At 37.1% G+C, this 18,046-nt stretch overlaps 2 protein-coding genes across 3 annotated transcripts; one reads left to right on the top strand and one right to left on the bottom strand.

Annotated features, from left to right (window-relative positions):
- Positions 1 to 1,863: 1,863 nt before the first annotated feature.
- On the bottom strand, positions 1,864 to 2,187 carry LOC114166996 (syntaxin-125-like). Its single transcript, XM_028051884.1, has one exon. It carries the CDS (start codon positions 2,185 to 2,187, stop codon positions 1,864 to 1,866), a length of 324 nt encoding a protein of 107 aa, XP_027907685.1.
- Positions 2,188 to 6,980: 4,793 nt separating this feature from the next.
- Positions 6,981 to 10,217, top strand: LOC114166322 (disease resistance protein ADR2-like). 2 transcript variants are annotated; one of them, XR_003599898.1, is made up of 4 exons: positions 6,985 to 7,740; positions 7,840 to 7,977; positions 8,302 to 8,585; positions 9,179 to 10,217. XR_003599898.1 is itself a non-coding variant. In XM_028051034.1 (3 exons), the coding sequence occupies exons 1-2, from the start codon at positions 7,235 to 7,237 to the stop codon at positions 7,919 to 7,921; spliced, it is 588 nt and encodes a 195-aa protein (XP_027906835.1). In that variant the 5' UTR covers positions 6,981 to 7,234; the 3' UTR covers positions 7,922 to 7,977; positions 8,302 to 9,164. The 2 variants fall into 2 exon arrangements, 1 of the variants encoding a protein (XP_027906835.1); XM_028051034.1 differs by lacking the exon at positions 9,179 to 10,217 and having other exon boundaries at positions 6,981 to 7,740; positions 8,302 to 9,164.
- The last annotated feature ends 7,829 nt before the right edge of the window (positions 10,218 to 18,046 follow it).

The raw sequence follows: 18,046 nt of genomic DNA, 5'->3' as shown, positions 1-18,046 counted from the left end.
TTTTTTTGTTGTACTCTATGGCCTCAGGTGTTAGGATTCGAGGCAGAAGATGTTGATGTTGATATGCCTCAATTTTGACTGAACCGAGGAAGAAAGTGGGTTAAATATCCTTAAATCCATAAACAGATCCATCTTCTTCCTGGTCCGTGAAAACAACCTTTGGTGTGTGAAATCTCATATTTTTTGTTTAGTCCCGCGACCCACCATTGCAGATCTGTCACCGTGCCCGCCTCCTCCGCCTGCTGTCGGCATTGTGCCATGTCCGACGAGAACAGCAGTTGCGCCACCTTCATCCGCAAGTTATGGTATTTTTTGCATTTTCGTTTTGCGATTTCAATCCATTTTCTTAGATGCTTTTCCTTTATGGTTGGGGTTCGTCTTGCTATGTTTCCTCACGTTTCGGTGCAGGTGAACTTTGAATAGTGGTTGATTTAATGGTTGTTGGCACGAGATTTTGGATGCGTGAGGTGGTGGTGTTTCACAAACTGACGAAGTTGCATTTTGGGTCAATGAGACATTGCACTTGTAGGTGGTTTTTGTTGATGGTGGTTGAAACGCAAAGGAGATTTAGGAATGGTGATGGAGGCATTTTACAGTAAGGCTCTCATATTCTGCATGCTCATGTTCTTATAGGTTTCTGGCTTTGCGATTTCTTTCTATCTAAGTTTTATCAATGGTGGCATATTTGATTCCTAAAGTTGAATTATTTTTTTTTTAATTTTGAACGCATTTTATGCCTTGGTTGACATCAGAACCGAGGCAGTAATGATGAGATATGCCTCGGGTAAGAACTGAGGCAGAAAGGTAAACCTATTTTACCTCATCTAGATATGCCTCAAGTCTTAAACCGAGGCCAAATGACCAAAATAACCGCGGCAGAAACCCTTTTCTACATTAGTGAGTCAAAGTGTGAGTTTTGAAATGGTTGAAATGATAAGAAGGGAGGGGGGTTGAATTGGCTAGTTAAAAATTTAGGCAATCTTTAACGTCTAAAAATTATCTTTAATTGAATCAAATTGATCACCAAGTTTAGATGCAAAAACCACTGGACAATATACTTTCAATCGGTCAAAAGTATAGTTAGTCGATTAATTTTACTAAACAGATTTTGTTCTGGTATAATCAATCGATTGAAACAGAAAAACAATCGATTGAAATACTGAGAAAAATACAGAAATATAGATTTACGATTTGGAGCAAGAATAATGAAAAAGAACAGTCAAGACAGGTTCTAATTGATTATGCAAACATGTTCAATGCTGCAGATGCCACCAAAACACTCAAGAATATGAAAAAGATGGTTTAGATTCATGTTGCTTAAACTTAAAATGATTATGCAAGAGAGAAGGGTTAGAGAAAAGATTGGAGCACAAGATTTTTATACTAATTCACTCAAACCTGAGCTACATCCAGTTTGTCAAGGCAACCCGAGCTTGACTATGCACTATTTCAAAAGATTTACAAAGCTTACACACTTACACTTTCAAAATAAGCAAAACACACAACAAAGACTCTTGAATCACACAAGAATCACAATAGCACAGTAAGAACCCTCTTGTAGACCTGGAAAACCACCAGGCACACACACAAAGCTTGAGAAAGATCAAACTTTAGTGGTAGCACAACCTTGCGTACCACACACCAGTGCAGTAAGGGCTTTTGGCCCCGGTTATTTTCGTCATTCTGCCTCAGTTTTAGACCCGAGGCACATTGGGACGAGACCAAAAGTTTGGTCTCGGTTGCAAAGGAACCGGAGTCATAGAGAGACTTTTTTGTTTCGGGTATATGAGAACCCAAGCCATCTTCATGCATCCAACCATGGCAGATTCACGCACCAGCCACCATTCGTGCACCAGCCACCATTCACGCATCAGCCATTATGTCCTTCAGCTTCTTCCCCAACCCGCTCACCACCGACGTCCTCGTCCGGTCCGTCGACGACCCCGGCCCGCACCCCGGCAAGCTTCGGTTCGCCGCGTTCGACCGCTCCAGCGCCTCCAGCTTCCCCTTTACCACCTTCACGCGCTTCAGCACCAGCTCCACGTCCTTATCCATGCGCGCCCGAATCTCCTTCATCGCCTTCGCCATTTTGCTCTCCTCGTTCACCTCTTGCAGCTTTCTGTACAGCATCTCCACGCTTCTCATGTCCTCTTTCACGCCCTCCACATCCTCGAAGAACTTGTCCATTCACGCATCCAACCATGGCAGATTCATGCACCAGCCACCATTCACGCATCTAACCTTGTATATACCACCATCACCGCCACTACGAAAGCTCCAGATCTGCAACCAAAACGAACAACACAACAACAACCACACCAGGCCTCTGCGACATAACCACCACAATAGATCCATTCATCACCGCGCTTGGAGTAAATCTGCACCAGTTTATCTCGTGCGGCAGCTTCACAGCAGCAGCACCTCCATTGGCGAACAAAGGCAGCGAACCACCATTGTTGCAGCTTCACCGCGAGCCTCCACGCGTGAACCAGAAATAGATCTGCAGCAACGAAACAGATCTGCACCACGCTCACGGAGAGGAGAAAAATTTGGGTTGGCATAGAGAAGATGAACAGGTGCAGGGTTCGCGAATTTGGAACCCTAAATAAGATCTATGGCCTCGGTTCCATTAATGACCGAGGCATAAAGTCGTATAGGCCTCGGTCCTATTCTACCCGAGGCCAAAGCCTCCGCTGTCAGTGGTAATTTCGAAATTTGGGGGAACACTGACGAGTTATAGGCCTCGATTGAGTGATAACCGAAGCATAAAATCTCTTATAGGCTTCGGTTGGATAGGGACCCGAGGCAAAAAGGTTCGAAAATTTTCAAAAATGCCACCGCGTCCTTATAGTCTTTGGTTCCGCAGTAAACGAAGCCTATAAGGCGAGTTTAAAACGTGATTCTGCACTAGTGACAATCACCTTCTCCAAGCTTCAAACATAAGCCAAAAGCTCCAAGAATTGATCCACGATCAATCTTCAACAGCTGCAATCTGAATGATCGCGAAAGAGAGAGATTTCCATGGTTTCTAAAATAGTTTTGCTCTAAAAAAATGATCAAGTTACCTCTCTTTCGAAAATCACAACACTTATAGTCAAACTGTTACGAAATTCAATAAGTTGATTTCCAAATCAATCGATTGATTTCACTTGACTTAAGTGAAATCAATCGATTAAAAAATAAATCAAGTGATTGAATAAGTCACAGTTTAATACTACTACAGCTAACCTTTTAACTTATTGAAAATGCATTCCACAGATTTAAAGACACATTTTCCTAATGATTGATTCAAGTTTTTTGTTATCATTAAAATCCCTGTCTCCTCGTCGTCTTCCTCTATAAGAAGATTTTTCTCCTTTTTTTTTTCAATTCGACAAAACTTTGCTATATGATCGACCTTGGCAGAGTTGTGTTAGAATCACATGGATACCATAAACCAACATTGGTTTCTCCTTTTAGGTACTTTAGAATCCTTTTTGCAACTTTTAGGTGGACTCCTTTGGATTTTCTTGGAACCTAAGCATACACCAAACTGGATCTGGCCTACTTGTTGTAAGATAGAGCAAATACCCAATCAACTCTCTATATTTAGTTGAATCCACTGGTTGGCCAACCATTGCAGTGACAACTTGTAGCAATTGGAGTGGAAACTTCCTTGCAATCCTCTATTTTGAACTTTTTCAAGAAGTCAAAACAGTATTTTGATTGACTTAAAAATGTTCCATGCTTGAGTTGCTTGACTTGCAGCCCTAGAAAGTAGGTAAGCTCACCCATCATGGACATCTCAAATTCTCCTTGCATAGCTACAACAAATTCTTCACACAAGATGTTATTATTTAAACCAAAGATGATATCATCAACATACACTTGAACAAGTATAACATCACTTTCATGCTTTCTAATGAAGAGTGTTTTATCCATTGCACCTCTAGCATAACCTTTTGATAAAAGGAAGTTACTTAGCCTTTCATACCACTGTCGTGGTGCTTGTTTCAAACCATACAAGGCCTTTTTCAATTTGAAAACATGGTTAGGATAAAGATGATCCTCAAAGCCATGAGGTTGTGATACATACACTTCTTCATTTTAGAAACCATTCAAGAATGCACTTTTCACATCCATTTAATGCAATTTAAAGTTACACATGCAAGCATATGCTAAGGGTAATCTCAGAGCTTCTAGCCTAGCTACAGGTGCATATGTTTCATCAAAATCAATGCATTCTTCTTGATTATACCCTTTAACAATCAGTTTAGCTTTGTTTCTTACTATATTACAATCTTCATCCATTTTGTTTCTAAAAACCCATTTAGTTCTAATTATATTACAAGAGTTCTGCAACTTTTTTAATCAACTGTTTTTCTTTTTCAGCCTATTGATTTCCTGTAGAAGAAATTTGATGGGGATTTGTTAGGTAATCATTGTTGGATATCTATTTTGCATTATGAGAAATTTGGAGTGAACTCTTTTTTACTTGGGTATGTTGGTATTATTAACTAACACAAAAAAGCGTTATACCGTCACCCCTATAACGTCTGCCCAAAAACAGTCCAACGTTAAAAATGACCGGTGGCATTTTTGTTAATTATTGGACTTTTTTAACGTTTGTCCGTTCCAGATCAGACGTAATTTAACGTTTTGCCCGTTCCAGATCAGACGTAATTTAACGTCTACCCAAAAAACCCCGACGTCATTTAAAAAAGGTCGTCGGACTGTTGTTTCCCCCGACGTCACTTAACATCGGACTCCTTCACCACCGACGTTAAGTTTTACTTATCTCTACGCGAAACGCAGAAACCCTACATTGTTGCACTGTTTCCAGAAGTGTTTTCCACCGGCGACCACCATTCCGACCTCCTCTAGGTGAGTTTCGAACGTTTTTCACCATCAAAGTTTTTGGGATTTGATTATGAATTGATTTAGGCATTTTGAACCGAATATTTTGCATTTTCATCCTCATTTGTAGAGTTTTGAGATTCGTCCCACTTGCTCTTCATCCCCATTTGGCTAACAGCGTGCAGAGACCTTAAAGCCACCCTCTCCAAGTTCGTCTTTCATTTTGCTAGAAGGGGTTAGTTTTCCATTTCTAAATTTAGGGTTATTACTAAATTGAGTGTTAATTGTGATTACAATGGCATGATGCATACTGCAAGTAATTCTTTTCATATGTGTATGATTATAAAGAGTGTACCAGACACTTTCATGTGAATTGCCTCCTTTTAGACTTTTAATTATGCATGCCGTTTGAAATTGAAATTGAAATTGAATTGATAACCTACATATCTAATTTGGAGGGTAAATGAGCATGATGTGGTGATCAATGTTGTGAACTCCATACGAAAATGAGTCATAATAAATTTAAGGTGGAGTAAATAATGAAGGATGACTCATTCCATGAACTATAATGTTTATGTTTTCATTACATGAGAGTTCTTAGTATTTTTCTTTTTTACAAATGATGTTGAAGTGTTTACATTTCTTTAAACTGACCTCTAAGTTGCCTTGGAGTAATATTTAGGTGGTCACTCCTTGATCTTTAATTCTCCATTAAGAGGGGTGAGTGAGGTAAGGTTAAATCAAGGACCTCAAAACCAGCAAGTAACTGAGGTAATGTTCTTTTTCATATGTCTTTTGTTTCTCTTTGGTCTGATTTTGTCATGAGACATCATCTCTTGTAATCTGCTAGAGTTATTTTCTTCTCTCGACATAAGATTAAGGTGATGGCATGAGGATAACAAATACCTAACAAATTTATGTAGTATAAAATATCATAGCTATGCAATATTGTTGTACTCATTTTTTTTAAACTACAAGGCATTTGATTCAATGGCTTTTTATAGTTATTAATTAACTAGTAGTTCTGGAATATGGAAGCTAATACTTTTAAGAAAAGCTTTTAGAAACTATTATGGAATTTTTCTGATTTTTAGGTGTGGGAATGTTGTAAAAACAACAAAACTTTAAAAAAAAAACAGCACTGTTCGACGTCTGGTAGAACCTTCACAGACGTTATTTGACGTCTAACTCTTGACCCCAACGTTAATTAACGTCTGACTCTCTTGACCCCGACGTTAATTAACGTTTGACTCTCCTGGCCCCAACATTAATTAACGCTTGACTCTCCTGTCCCCGACATTAATAAACGTTTGACTCTCCTGGCCCCGACGTTAATTAACGTTTGACTCTCCTGACCCCGACGTTAATTAACGTCTGCTCTGCTTTCCGACGTCAATTTTGACGTCACCTAATACGACGTCGATGTTTGGACAGACGTCAAAGACCTAAAATATCATACGTTAAAAGCCTTTTTTGTATTATCTGTACATTTATGTCAACAACTATGATTCATATTTTCATAGTTAAGTACAATAGTTCAAACCATACTTAAAGGTAGGACATTTTCCATTTTGATAGGAACTTTTGTACACACTTAAATAATTTTATTCAACTATCTTTTTAAATTTATTTCACACTTATTTTAAAATCTTTAAAAAAGTCCTTGGAGAAGATGGCTAGTATTTATCTATATTAGAACACAACATATGTAGTGTAACATGGCAGAAATTTAAAATTGTAATCATCAAGTCACAATTTGGTTATATTTATTGATGTTATAAAATATTACACATAAATAGACTGAATAATGGGACTTTAAACTCCAAGTGCTTTATTATAAATATATATAATTTTTGCTGATAAAAAAAAGTGATTGAAAAAAGTGACTCTCTCCGCCTCTCGGCCTCTGCTTCCAAGTGTGGTTGCCCACTTAACATTACTTTTCAACAGTTGGTCGATCAAATATTCATAAATACCCTAACGACCCTAGTTATTCGTCGAATACATTTTTTTATGGTTAAAGTGGATCTGGATCTAATTTCTTAAATGTCTTGATATCTTAGTGGGCTTCCACAACTAACGAAAAAAGTATTAATATTTGCTGTACTTTTAATGCTTGTGTGTCTGGACAGATCATATGTTTGACTTTGTTTCATTATTGGTTTCTCTTGCTTCCTTTTGTACAGATCATAATTTTGACTTTGTTTCGTTATTGTTTTCTCTACAGGCACTTCATGTTCACTTCATCATCAAAACTTCCATTGATGTTCGATGTATACTCATCCAAACTTCCACATCTATAAAATAAATATTAAAGCTTCCGCTATTTTGAATGGTTTTGTGCCAACAGAGACCATATCTCACTGTGTTGCATTATTGCTTTCTCTTCTAACACTTGATGACGTCATCAATTCCTTCGATTCAACTGGCCTCTTCAACATCCAAACTCCCACCCATGTATGATGTGGCTATCCACTTCACTGGAGAAGAAATCTGTAAGAAATTTATTTCTCATCTCGATTCTGTCCTCTCTGCTGCTGGATTCACCACTTTCCTTCACCATGACAATGCAATCGAGCCAATGCAAAGCCAAGAACCTGTTCTCGATCTTTGTCGGGTAGCAATTGTTGTTTTCACCAAAACCTATTCTCAATCTTCTTGGTGTCTTCATCAGCTTCAACAAATTATTGAATTGCACGAAATTTATTCGCGACATGTCCTGCCCGTGTATTACGAAATTCGGCCATCTGATGTACGTCTTCAGAAGGGTGATTTTGGAAAAGCCTTCAAAGTAACTGCACAACAAACATTCTCAGCACAACAACTGGAGCATGGCATGTCCATGTGGAGCCACGCACTCACTAAAGCCGCGAATTTCTATGGATGGGACGAGAGCAATTACAGGTAAATCACTCACTCACTCACTCAATCAAACATATTTTGAACTTGTCCTTTAATTTTGGTAATACATGACTTCTTCCATTATTCCTATTCAACTTGAAGGAGTGATGCTGAATTAGTGGAAAAAATTGTTAAGATCGTTTATATTTGGACTTTCTGGGAGAAGAATGCTCACTGTACTTGACGATGTGAATGAGAGCGTTCCATTATTGGACCTGTGGGAAAGTCGTGCATGCTTTGGTAAAGTATCTGTAATTCTTTTCCTTTTTAGCAAACAATATTTCTTTAAGAAATACTCTTAAACACAGACATTCATTATGAAATAAAGACAGCTGTTGTTCGATATTTTGTTATTTGCTTTGCTATATGCTAGGTAGTCCTTGTTTTCTTTTCAATATAATAGCACCGTAGCCCATCGCTTTATACATGAAACAAATTCTACAATCTCACTTCACGTTTTGCATTGATTATATTTGTTTTATGTATAATTTAAAGATGTATTTTTTTCAGTTTCATTGTGAACAAACAAAAGTGGTTTATCTTTTTCTGCTTTTTTCATCGCAGGGGACAGAAGCCATTGAGTGATTGACATGACACTAAAATTGCATGCAACTGATAGTGATTGTTTTGAATCAAACGCTTTTAAGGAAATGAAAGGATTGAAACTGTTGAAACTTCGTTGTGTAAGTCGGTGAATCTTTTGAGCATCTTTCTACGAAGCTGAGATGGATTATTGGCAAGGATTTCCTTTGAAATATATAGCCGTAAACTTTTATCAAGGAAGTGTAGTTGCGTTAAACTTAAGCTACCATGAAGTCTTCAATACTCTGAACAAGAGCATTTCAGAGGTTCCTACTCAGCTTTCTTTTGTTCATTAGTATTCATCTTTGCATTTGATTAAGAGACATGGAATAATCTCTGTCAAAATATCTATAGGAGATCAAGTGCATGCTTTCATTTAGAGTTATTCACCTTTTACAATCTCATGAGATGATTACTTTTTCTCCCTTCATGTTAGTAACTAAGATTTTTCTATGTATTTTAAGATCATATTTTATATTTTCTACTTGTTATGCTTTGTTAAGTTGAAATTAGTGAAAATCTTAATTACACCTAAATTGATCGTATATTTCCCTTTTTCTTTTTTGCTGATTTAAATGCTTTTGTAATATATTACCTACTACACTTAGTAATGAAATGAGTTTTTCTCCTTTTTAATTACTTGTGCACCTAAAACCAAAAGCTCTATTCTCCGTTTTTCACATTTTCTTTCATTGTGTTTGATCTTGTAACATTGTATCACAAGTTTAGTTGATCTTTAAGGACATGTGAGAGGGAGTAAAAACTAGTTAGAAATTCATATACAATCCAGAAAGGAAATACCCAAAAGAAATGATGGCATGAAGCAACAACTTTCTTCCATTTTCTTTGATATTTGTAGGTGAAAACTTTGACTTGTGGGCTACAAAAGTGAAAACTTATTTCAGAGCTCAAATTCTAGAGGATGTAGTGGAAGATGGATGTAATCCAACTCCATTACCACACAACACAACAATGGCTCAGATAACAACACACTTTGTTATCCACCTCATTTGAGTTTTGTAACTCGAGTACATCACATTCAACTACCCACAGTCTTTTAAGTGATGAAAGGTTACTAGGTAATTTCATCTTGGTTTGGGACAGTGGAATATGCACAACTCTTCAAGAGAAGGAAAACCGGTAGCTATATCACTTGCAAAAAACCATTCCTCCCAGCATGACAGTTCCATAAATTTTAGATGCTTCAGACTTGCAAATGATTGAAAAGAAGAAGAGCCTGTGCCATAGAAATCATCTCCAACATGGTTTAATGATTTGAGCCTAGCAATGGAGAGTAGTTGCAAAGAAGATAATTGTCCAAGTGGTGGAAATGACCAACAATGATCGCAGTCACTTATTCCAACTGGTCAAGTACTTCTCTCTCCATACGTGAATCTTCAATGTTGTAGGTCCATTCCAATTCTAACTCCTCAATTAGCTCCTTCTTTTTCAAATTACCTTGAAAAACATCATTGGCATCCACGTTTTGTTGTAGGTTTAATATGGAAAGTTTTCCTAGTAGGTGTGGAAAATTTTTCATTGCTCCAACCTATAATCCATCCTTCAGTCTGCTGACAACATAGGAAGTCAAAGTTTGGAGACAATTTAGCTTACTTAAATTTGAGGGCATCTCCTTCAACTTGGTTTCACTTAGATCCATATGGCGCAACTTAATCAATTTGTTTATGTCACGGCAATTCAAGTAGATATGAACAACATGATAGCAGCAAGGTTTGCAAATTGTACAGCTTGGTCGCGACAGACTCTGCCAAATATGGCCAAATTTCGTTGAGGGTCGACTTAGACCAATTCGTTCAAATTTGGGTCACAGTTGACTTGGCCAAATTTGCATAGGGCCGACTGTCGAATACGACTAGTAAATCTCAACCTAAACCTTACCCAACTAAAAATTTAGATTTAAAATTTGAATTGGATTTTTTGGATTATCCATATTTCAAAATATGGATTTAGATAATGGATATCCAATCCATTGAATATATAAAATGTAGATAAAATTGAAATCTTGATCTAATAAAATGGATTTTAAATGAATTAGATTTTTAATAAAATGAATTTTAAATGGATTGGATCAGAGTAAAAGTTGTTTGGATCAAGAAAATTGGATTTTTTGCCCACCCCTAACCAAGGCAACATTTTCCTTACGAGTAGTGATGATTACCTTACTTCACACAACCCCATATTTAAGAATGGCCTTTAGTCTCTTCCGATCATTATAGGTTTCCCACAAATTATCTAATACAAACAAGAACTTCCTTCCATGTAAGGTTTGGTGTAGTTCAACTTGTAGAGCATCAAGATTATTAGTGGTAATTGCTTGTTAATTAATAGATTCAAGTAGCGTTTTAGTCATCTTGATAACATCAAAATCCTTCGTTATATAGGTCCAAGCTTTCAAATTAAAGTGCTCCTTTACTTCTCTATCATTGTAAAAGAGTCCAACATGTAAACTAAACTACCACTTTGTAAACAAAACTCACTCACGCACATAATGAGATAGAATGGGATGAGACACACACCATGCAAAACACAATTCACTGTATCCTCCGTCCATGTTGTGTTGCTAAAGAAAACAATAGTCGGATCGTTTGCATCCTTGTTCTAGGTGCAAAGACCTCATCATAATGAATGTCTTTCTATTTTCTGTAGCCTTAATGCTCTACGTCTCAATTTGAATTGGTTTCCTTTTTGTATACCTTCTTCACACCAATTGGTCGGGCTCCTATGGTAGATCTATCAACTCCCATGTTTTATTTTTTTCAATTGAGTTCATCTCCTTATCCATTGCTTTCTTCCATATCTCATCGGCTTCTTCAAATTTAACATCTTCTGCACCTACCAACCAACACACTACATGTACCTCATCAGTAGAATTATAGATGTCCTACTATCTCCAAGTTTTGGGTTGCACAAGTTCAGCCTCTTCCTTAGAATACTCGTTTGTGGTTTCCGGGTTCCTCCTAGTTATTTTTGAACTCTCTCCCCCAGAGGTTGTGCTGCCGAAAGACCTCACCTTCGAGTCTTTCCACTTCCATTCATTCTCCTCATCTACCTAAATATTCCAAAACTCACTAGAACTCTTTCCACTTCCATCCATTCTCCTCATCTACCTGAATATTCCCAAACTCTATAGAACTTTGCATGTACCTAGGTTATACAGTTTGTAGGCTTTTGCCTCTTTATCATAGCCAATAAAAACATAACTTTTGCTTTTATCATCAAGTTTTGTTTTGAGCTGGACTGAACGACCATAAGCCATGCTTGTGTCACACCATCTAGTTTGGAATACAAACACTTGTTCTGGACATATATAGCACACTGCATTGCCTCCGCCCAAAATTTTTTTGGCATGTTTTTTCCTTTAAGCATTGTTCGAACCATATCAAGGATGACCCAATTCTTCCTTTCAACGATGTCATTCTGTTGCAGTAAAAATGGAGTTGTGAGAAAATGTCTTATACCTTGCTCTTTACAATACTCCATGAACTTTACTAATGTGAATTCTCCTCCCTTATCAGAACGAACTGTTTTAATCTGTTTATTGGACTCTTTCTCCATCATCAACTTGAACTTCTTGAACGTTTCAAATGCTTTTGATTTCTACTTTAAGAAATACACCCAAGCTTTTCGAGAGAAATTGTCTCTGAACGAAATGAAATATTTTTTACCACTAAACGAACTAGGAGAAATTGATCCACACTGGTCGATATGTATTAGGACGAGCTACTCTTCCACCCTATACTCATCCATGTTTGGAAACGTAGTCCTCAGATGTTTTTTGAGCACACACTCTTCACTAAACTTCTTCTAAAACATTATGCAACGTAGTTTGAGTAGTGGTTGCTTCTTTGACAGCTCGGCAAGGCCTCAAAAATTCAAGCGCCCATATCAGAAATGCAACATCATGGCTTCATCCTTCACGTCCAACTTCAAACATGTTTTCTGCAAAATGTTCAGCTCTAGTTTATACATCCGGTTTTTATTCATTTCTACCCAAGCTGCTAGTAGACCATGCTTGTCCTTCAAGTACAATACATCGTCCTTCATCAGAGTCGAGTCTCCTTTCTCCATCCCTGTGTGATTTATTTATTGAAATTGGGACAATATATTATAGTCGTCTACATAATGGCCACGACCCCCCCAAACTTTATTAACTTTTTTAAAATTATATATTTTAAATTTTTTTAAATTATAATTATCACTTTAAATTAGATGTTAATACACCGAAAATTAATGAAAATTAAATTCGGTATTTTTTATTTCTTTTATAAAGTACAACATTTAATGTTAATAAATTGTACAATATAAAATTGAATATAATAAAATAAAATTGTTAAGATAATCCACTTTATGACGGGTGCAAAGCTTCTTTTGGTTTGAGTCAATGCATAAATTCAGATAAATATTCTAAGAATTTAGTGGATTGTTTATCATTGAATTAAGTAGGTTAATTGCATGTGCTATATATTGTTGATAGTGAATATCTTATTCATTGAACTTAAAAATTTGTGTAGATTAGAAATCTAATTTCATTAGTTTACCCTTTTATCTGGTTTGTGTATTTTTTTATAGGCTTAATTGGTCTTTTGGTCCCCTAATTTTTATGCTTGGTTCATTTTGGTGCCCTGATTTTTTTGGGGCTCAATTTAGTCCTCCAGTTTGTTAAAATAGTTTAAAATGGTCCCTCCCGTTAGTTTTGGTTAAACTGAGTCAAAATAGTGCCCCTATGTTAGTTTGGAACAAAAACGTGGCAAGTTTTGAATACCTTGGCATCAATCTTGTGTGATAAGTGTTAGGTTTATAAGGAGGGGTATCATTGGGGAGATACAAATACCAATGAGACTTGAGCCCAACCACATAAGGCTTTGACACCACTCTCAACCCAAAACCTTAAGGCAATGGGTGGTACAAAAAAGGGCAGAAAAGGAGTACTCATGGTTGGGAATGCTTCCGCTGGAGGGGGAGTGTACCAATGTGGTTGAAGGGACTCACCTTTGAGGGGGAGATTGTTAGGAATCCAAGTGTGAGTCTAAGTTCCCACATTGACCAGAAATGAGAAAAGGAGTAGTAGAGTACTATATAAAGATAAAGACCCACAAACCCATTGCCTTAAGGTTTTGGGTTGAGAGTGGTGTTAATGCCTTATGTGGTTGGGCTCAAGTCTCATTAGTGTTTGTATCTCCCTAGTGATACCCCTCCTTATAAACCTAACAATGAGGTGGCAATGCAGTATTTTTATGGAGGGAGAATTGTTCATTTGCCTTAATTTCATTGTTGTTCTTCATTGGGCTAGAGCTCTTCTTCATTTGCCTTGCTTTATTGATTTTGAGTGATGTCGAGGGGACACTCTTCTTCATCTTGCTCCTATAACTCATGGGGTATGCAAAATCCTAGGATATCTAATCACGGTGGTGGGGTTTTCTCTTACGATGGAGCACCCACTTGCAATTGTGGAGAGGTTGCTGTGTTAAGAAAAGCTTGAACTACTAAAAATGGTGGGATGCAATTTTAGGATTGTCCTAATTACATGGTTAGATCCATCACCCTTTTTTTGTGGTCCGTTCATGAATAGGTGGTGTCAACTAACATAAAGGTTGTTTTTTGTTATCAATGTTGTCAATAATAGAGCGAAAGTGAAGTTTTCATTGTTTGTAATTACTTTATATGGTGCTCGGAAGATGGTGATGATGAAAGGGATGGTTCTATTATAAAGCAAAGGAGGAAGATATATATTTTGGAGAAAGAACTTAAAGGATCCTGAAAGTTTGTTAACATTTTACTAGGGATATTGTGTTTATTGGTTGTAGTTAACATTATTGTGTTGGAACGATTGATGAAAATTATGTGATTTAATCTGTATTAGGTGGTGTTGAATTTGTATTGTGGATATTAGTTTGTATTTGTGATTTTATTGACTTCAAATATGTAATTGCAAAACCTGAATTGCTATATCAATTAGTAAATTAATGAAAAGTTTGCGTTAAAGAAATCTTTGTTTGGTGTCCAATACAACCATTACAAACATTCAATAAAGATAATAGCAAAAAAGACATCCAGTATTCTTATGGATTTTTGTACTTAAAATGTAAAAGTTGAAATATAAAAGTAGACAAAATATTCTTAACTTAGAAATTTAATTGATGCAAAATACATCATATCCCCAAAATAAGTGGTGCAACATAAAAAAAATCATACCTAAGCCTCATGACTTCCACATATGTTCTCTCTTATGCTGGAGTTTCTGCCTTCTATTGGGTATGATTGAGGTTGGACGAGGAATTGGAAGGTGGCATGGTTGACTTCCTACAACTGTTTGTGTTCCTTCTAGGTATGATGTTTGTTGTGGCTAATTTATTAGTGGTGGTGGTGGGTGATTTGTTTCTGCTGATGGGTGAGCAGCCTGAGTTTGTGTTGGTGGTGGCTACTATGATAATTCTGGTGGCTGATGTGATGACTGAGTTACCTGATTCTGTGCTAATGGCTGTTGCTATGATGTCTAACTTGCTTGAGTTTCTGGTGGTGGTGGGTGATTTGTTTCTGCTGGTGGTGGATGTTGTGATGGGTGAGCAGCCTGAGTTTGTGTTGGTGGTGGCTACTATGATGATTCTGGTGGCTGATGTGATGACTGAGTTACCTGATTCTGTGCTAATGGTTGTTGCTATGATGTCTAACTTGCTTGAGTTTCTGGTGGTGGTTGTTTTGATCCCACATTTGTTGGCTGAGTTGTTTCAGGAGGTAGTGGTTGTTCTGATCCAACATTTGTTGGTTGAGTTATTTCAAGTGGTGGTGTTGACTAAGGTTGTTGGGGACAAGTTTTTCGATTATGGCCTACTTCTTTACATATGACACATTTTGTAGACAAGCCATGTGTTTGTAATCTGCATACCATTCTTGTTCATCTCCCAAGCTCTAAGTCTTCTTTCCTTTTTGGGTCTTCTAGGTAGAATTCGTTTAGGAGGGGACAATACATCTGGAAATTCTGTTTGTATCCACATTTACTGACCGTTTCAAGGGTATATGATGGAATTGTAGGTCTCTTTGTAGGTTGAGATTCTAAACCAATGAGGGACAAAATCTTCTTCACTTAATTTTAGAAACTTAATTACAGCTAGTGCATGACAGCAAGGTATCCCTGTTAGACTCCACTTCCTGCAGGTGCAGTGTTTGTTGTCTATGTTAACCACAAATTTCTCCCTAGTAAATGATTTGTGCCTAATCTCAAATATCTGATTTGTTGACCAATTGTAACATTAAATCACAATTCAATACAAGTATAAATCACAGATCAGGTAATACACTAAATTTGAATGAATGGGCAACAATTTACAAGTACCTGGGAATCTAGTTTATGGAATTTTTGTTGTTTTGTTGTCCAATCTTGTCTTAATTTTTGGACATATTGAGTTTTTGAAGGACTTTGCCTTTGATCTATTTTCAGCTCATCTTTGCATCATATAAGGATGTATTTCCTCCATCATGGACACTATTGGCTTACTCCTTGCCTGTACAATTATACTGTTGAATGCCTTACTCATGTTATTCACGATTGTGTCACACAAAGGTCTGAGGATGAATACCTATTCAAGTGGCACACAGAAATCAGTAATGCTTCACAATTTTATCATACTTTATCATCAAAGTTGAATATGTTTACCATGGGGGTATTCCTAAGAGATATTTGAAAGCATCAATGTTAACTTCTTTAATCTCCCTCATGACTTTCTCCCATTGTTGTGGATATGTGCTATGAGTTGTTTCCCACACTAAAGCTTTCAAATTCTTTCCCGAGAATTTCTTCCTAAAGTTTGCATATAAATGCCTCATACAAAACCTTTGGTCAGCCCCAAGCAAAGGGGATTGAATAGCAAGCAACAAACCCTGCAAAAGACAATTAAATTGACTAAGCAGCAGGGCACCAAATGTCTCAACAATAAAAGGTAATAACAATAGTAAAACAATAGACATACCTTTTTGCTGGTCTGACATGAATGTGTAGGATGCATAAATATCTGGTCCCCCAAGATCATCAATTAACAACTCCAAAAACCATGTCCATGTGTCCTTATTTTCCACTTCGACAACAACACATGCAATTGGTAACATTTGGTAGTTGGCATCCCTTCCAACAGTAGTTAGGAGTTCACCTCCATACTTGTGTTTTAGAAAAGAACCATCTAAACCAATAAAAGGGCGACATGAAATCATACTATCTTTGCATGCTTTAAAACACATGTAGAACCTGCTGAAATATTTTTTCCCCTTCATTTCCTTCAACTTTCACCTTTGTTGTAGAACCTGGATTAGATCGAAGAATCTCATGTGTATAGTCATAGATTCGTTTAAATTTTTCTACAAAAGACCCATCAACTTGCTCAACAACCAATGTTTTTGCTCTACGAGCCATGGACTTTGTCACAACAATATATTACTTCCTAGTTACTATATTGCGAATATCAATTACCCTCAGACTTGGGTTGTCTCTTAATGTGTTTTCCAACCTACTACCTAACCACTTAGCATTTAACATTTTTACATTGAATTCTCTAATGCACTTGTGCTTCTCATGAATTCTCCTTAACTACCATATGTTTGTTGCAGCCACATAAGCACAATAGGCAAACCAGGTACATTTTCCTTTCGCACCAAACATATCACTTTACATCTACATTTATCATTTTTATGATGTTTTATCCTTCTTCTAGATTGCACTCCATATGTCCTTATTGCTTCTACAAATGTCTCTTTATCATAAAAATATGTTTCAACTTCCCACTGGTATTAGGCCATGCTTTAAGGCATTTTAAAGGTCCCAAAGTTTGCCTTACATTGGTTGCCACTGCCCAATGACTCATCACTATTTGCATCATCGTTGTCCATGTTATCTGCTTCCCACCCATCATCAGATAAACCCCTATCATGCATATCAACATGGGCACTGACATCAAATTCTAACTCTTCCTCCTCAACATCTTCCCCATTTCCTTCCCACAAATTTTCCTCATAATGAACACTAATATCATGTAGATCTTCCTCACTCGCAATATGATTAGAATCAATTTGACCTTCATTTCTTTCATCCCTAATCCTTATTTCTTCCTCAACTATAGTATGTGCTTCTACATCACACTCAGTTTGGACACCACCTACTACCTCATGTTCAATACATACGTGTACATCAACTTGAGGTTGGACACCAACTTCTGCTTCAACCTATTATTTTCCTCAACCACAATTTGATCCACAAGTTCAGTTTTTGGTTGAAACTCAACATTGACATCAACCCCAATTTGAGCATCCACTTCGTTTGTGGCAGCACCTCAACTCCAACTTCAACCCCAAAACTAGTGTCTACCTCACACTCAATATCCATCCTAATGTTATGATAACTATCAGCGTCATCCTCCAATTCACACTCAACATTTTTTATATTATTTTTTTTTCATGATCCTTATATTGGTGTGAGCAGAAGAGCATGCAGATGGACGGAATGCTAGAACCTAGAACAGATGGAGTTTATAGTGAAAGCTGATACCTTTTAGTGTCAAGTATGAACTACATATCACCAGTGCAGTAAGGGCTTTTGGCCCCGGTTATTTTCGTTATTCTGTCTCGGTTTTAGACCCGAGGCATATTGGGACGAGACCAAAAGTTTGGTCTTGGTTGCAAAGAACCGAAGCCATAGAGACTTTTTTTGTTTCGCGCACTAGCC

Source organism: Vigna unguiculata, chromosome 10 (genome assembly GCF_004118075.2).
Source record: "Vigna unguiculata cultivar IT97K-499-35 chromosome 10, ASM411807v1, whole genome shotgun sequence".
Classification (NCBI taxonomy): Eukaryota; Viridiplantae; Streptophyta; class Magnoliopsida; order Fabales; family Fabaceae; genus Vigna; species Vigna unguiculata.
This window is presented reverse-complemented; position numbering and strand designations above follow the sequence as displayed.

Coding starts and splice junctions, on each gene's coding strand:
- LOC114166996 (XM_028051884.1), bottom strand. CDS start 2,187: ATGGACAAGTTCTTCGAGGATGTGGAGGGCGTGAAAGAGGACATGAGA.
- LOC114166322 (XM_028051034.1), top strand. CDS start 7,235: ATGACGTCATCAATTCCTTCGATTCAACTGGCCTCTTCAACATCCAAA. Junction 7,741..7,839: donor TGGGACGAGAGCAATTACAG/GTAAATCACTCA, acceptor TTCAACTTGAAG/GAGTGATGCTGAATTAGTGG.